Source organism: Scylla paramamosain, unplaced genomic scaffold (assembly GCF_035594125.1).
Source record: "Scylla paramamosain isolate STU-SP2022 unplaced genomic scaffold, ASM3559412v1 Contig11, whole genome shotgun sequence".
NCBI lineage: Eukaryota > Metazoa > Arthropoda > Malacostraca > Decapoda > Portunidae > Scylla > Scylla paramamosain.
Genome location: NW_026973676.1, coordinates 1,447,501 through 1,450,000, shown reverse-complemented (window position 1 = coordinate 1,450,000; position 2,500 = coordinate 1,447,501). Strand labels below are relative to the sequence as shown.

Below are 2,500 nucleotides of genomic sequence, written 5' to 3'. Positions count from 1 at the left end.
GTTATAGTTATTTTTTATGTTAGGTGAATACCCTCTCCATTAGGGGCTGATAGCACTAAGAGCGTGAATGATGTGTGTATGAGTGGATGGTGCTCTGTCTGGGCCACCCTGTGTGGGATTGCCAACCTGGTGGACAGATGGACAGGTGGACAGGTGGACAGATAGATACATAGAAACTCCCTTGCTGTACCCATTAAATGTAAATAAATAGATAAACTTTTATTTACTTTTCCTCTTTCCTGCTCTCATTCTTGCCTTCATTGTTTCCATTATAACCTACTCCATTAATTAATAGCTTTCTCCCCCTCCTGTTACATCTTCAAAGTGTTTCATCATTCCTTTCATTGATATTATTTTTCTCATCTTATTCAGTATCAGAGGCTTCACTGTATTGTATTACTTGTGCAGTCCTGTAACAGTTTTTTTTTTTTTTTCTCCTCTGTATGGCAAGTGTACATGTATTCTTTCCTGCCAAATTAGGGGAGGCATTGTTCCCCTGATAGGAAGCACCACACCCTACCCATGACATATTGGGGCAATTTGGACACTAAAATATATATATATATAATATATATATATATATATATATATATATATATATATATATATATATATATATATATATATATATATATATATATATATATATATATATATATATATATATATATATATATATATATATATATATATATATATATAGCAGGTCAGCAGTTCTACACAAGATGACCCAGACAAAACACCACACACACACACACACACACACACACACACACACACACACACACACACACACACACACACACACACACACACACACACACACAGGGAGACTGAAGAGGGACATTGCTACATAGAAATATCATGTTTAGCCAATATTTTATTAAAAATAAAATACATATTACAATTTACATTAACATACAATACACACACACACACACACACACACACACACACACACACACACACACACACACACACACACACACACACACACACACACACACACACAGGGAGACTGAAGAGGGACATTACTACATAGAAATATCATGTTTAGCCAATATTTTATAAAAAATAAAATACATATTACAATTTACATTAACATACAATACACACACACACACACACACACACACACACACACACACACACACACACACACACACACACAGGGAGACTGAAGAGGGACATTACTACATAGAAATATCATGTTTAGCCAATATTTTATAAAAAATAAAATACATATTACAATTTACATTAACATACAATACACACACACACACACACACACACACACACACACACACACACACACACTAGGATAAAATATGAGTTAGGTTTACTTAGCAGAAGAAAATAAGCACGCAGAAATATAATTTTCAGTTTCCTACCACACCAAGAGACTTTTCCTTTCTTAACACAGTGAATGGAGGTGCAATGAAGTGAGACCATTGACAGAACACACATGAATAAGTTAGGGCTAAAAGGAGCTGAAAAGACATAGATGAATGATATTGAATAACACATGAACACACACACACACACACACACACACACACACACACACACACACACACACACATCTCACTAAATTAAATAGAAAAGCTTCATAAACATAATTTGACCTTCAATGACCTTTCATTCTGGATCTGCTGAATTCAAAACAGCAATACATCTGACCTTGAATGACCTTGTGTCCTGGGTCTTGCTGAGGTCAACATATACCAACATTCCTCACTAAATAACCAAATTTCATGCAACTTGACCTTAAATGACCTGTATTCTGGGCCATACTAAGGTCATTTTGCAAGATTTGAATGAATATACCTTTTCTTGTGTCTGTTCTCTACCTAATCATGTGTGTGTGTGTGTGTGTGTGTGTGTTTCCATCAATACACACACACACACACACACACACACACACACACACACACACACACACACATATACACAGATGCATAGATACATACATACATACAAACAGCAGTAGCAGCATTATGAAAACAACTTAATTTTCTTTTTTTTTTTTTTCTGTAAGATGTTATAGTCTTCCACAAACCCAAGGAGGAGGAGCAGGAGGAACATACATACATACATACAAGGGAGAAACAAACACAAAAATTTACAGCATTACTCCAGAGAGACATTGCTAAATACAACCACTCAACCCCAAATTCACTGTCATAATATACCATATATCTGCTGAACAAAAACAAAACTTGCCTCTTACACAGACAGACAGACAGAGAGAGAGAGAGAGAGAGAGAGAGAGAGAGAGAGAGAGAGAGAGAGAGAGAGCATCCCCACCCCTAACATACTTCACAAGATAGGGACATTGCAAAATATTCTCTAACCATTTCTTGTGACGTCAGCTCTTTAACTGTTGGCAAATCCGAGCTGGTTGGAGTCCTGAGTGGCCACTTGTGGGAAGGCACGGAAGGCAAATGCACACTGCACCTTGCACACGTGGTCATTCAGAATAGACTCAGGACTGTAGGAC

At 36.8% G+C, this 2,500-nt stretch overlaps 1 protein-coding gene across 1 annotated transcript in view; it reads right to left on the bottom strand.

Moving 5' to 3' along the window:
• Positions 1-862: 862 nt before the first annotated feature.
• The window catches only part of LOC135097044 (peroxidasin-like), a 9,867-nt gene continuing 8,229 nt past the window's right edge, over positions 863-2,500 (bottom strand). Inside the window, 1 exon segment of the mRNA XM_063998806.1 lies at positions 863-2,500. This exon segment is cut by the window's right edge and continues 47 nt beyond it. Coding sequence (XP_063854876.1) covers positions 2,377-2,500 — 124 coding nt within the window. The 3' untranslated portion in view covers positions 863-2,376.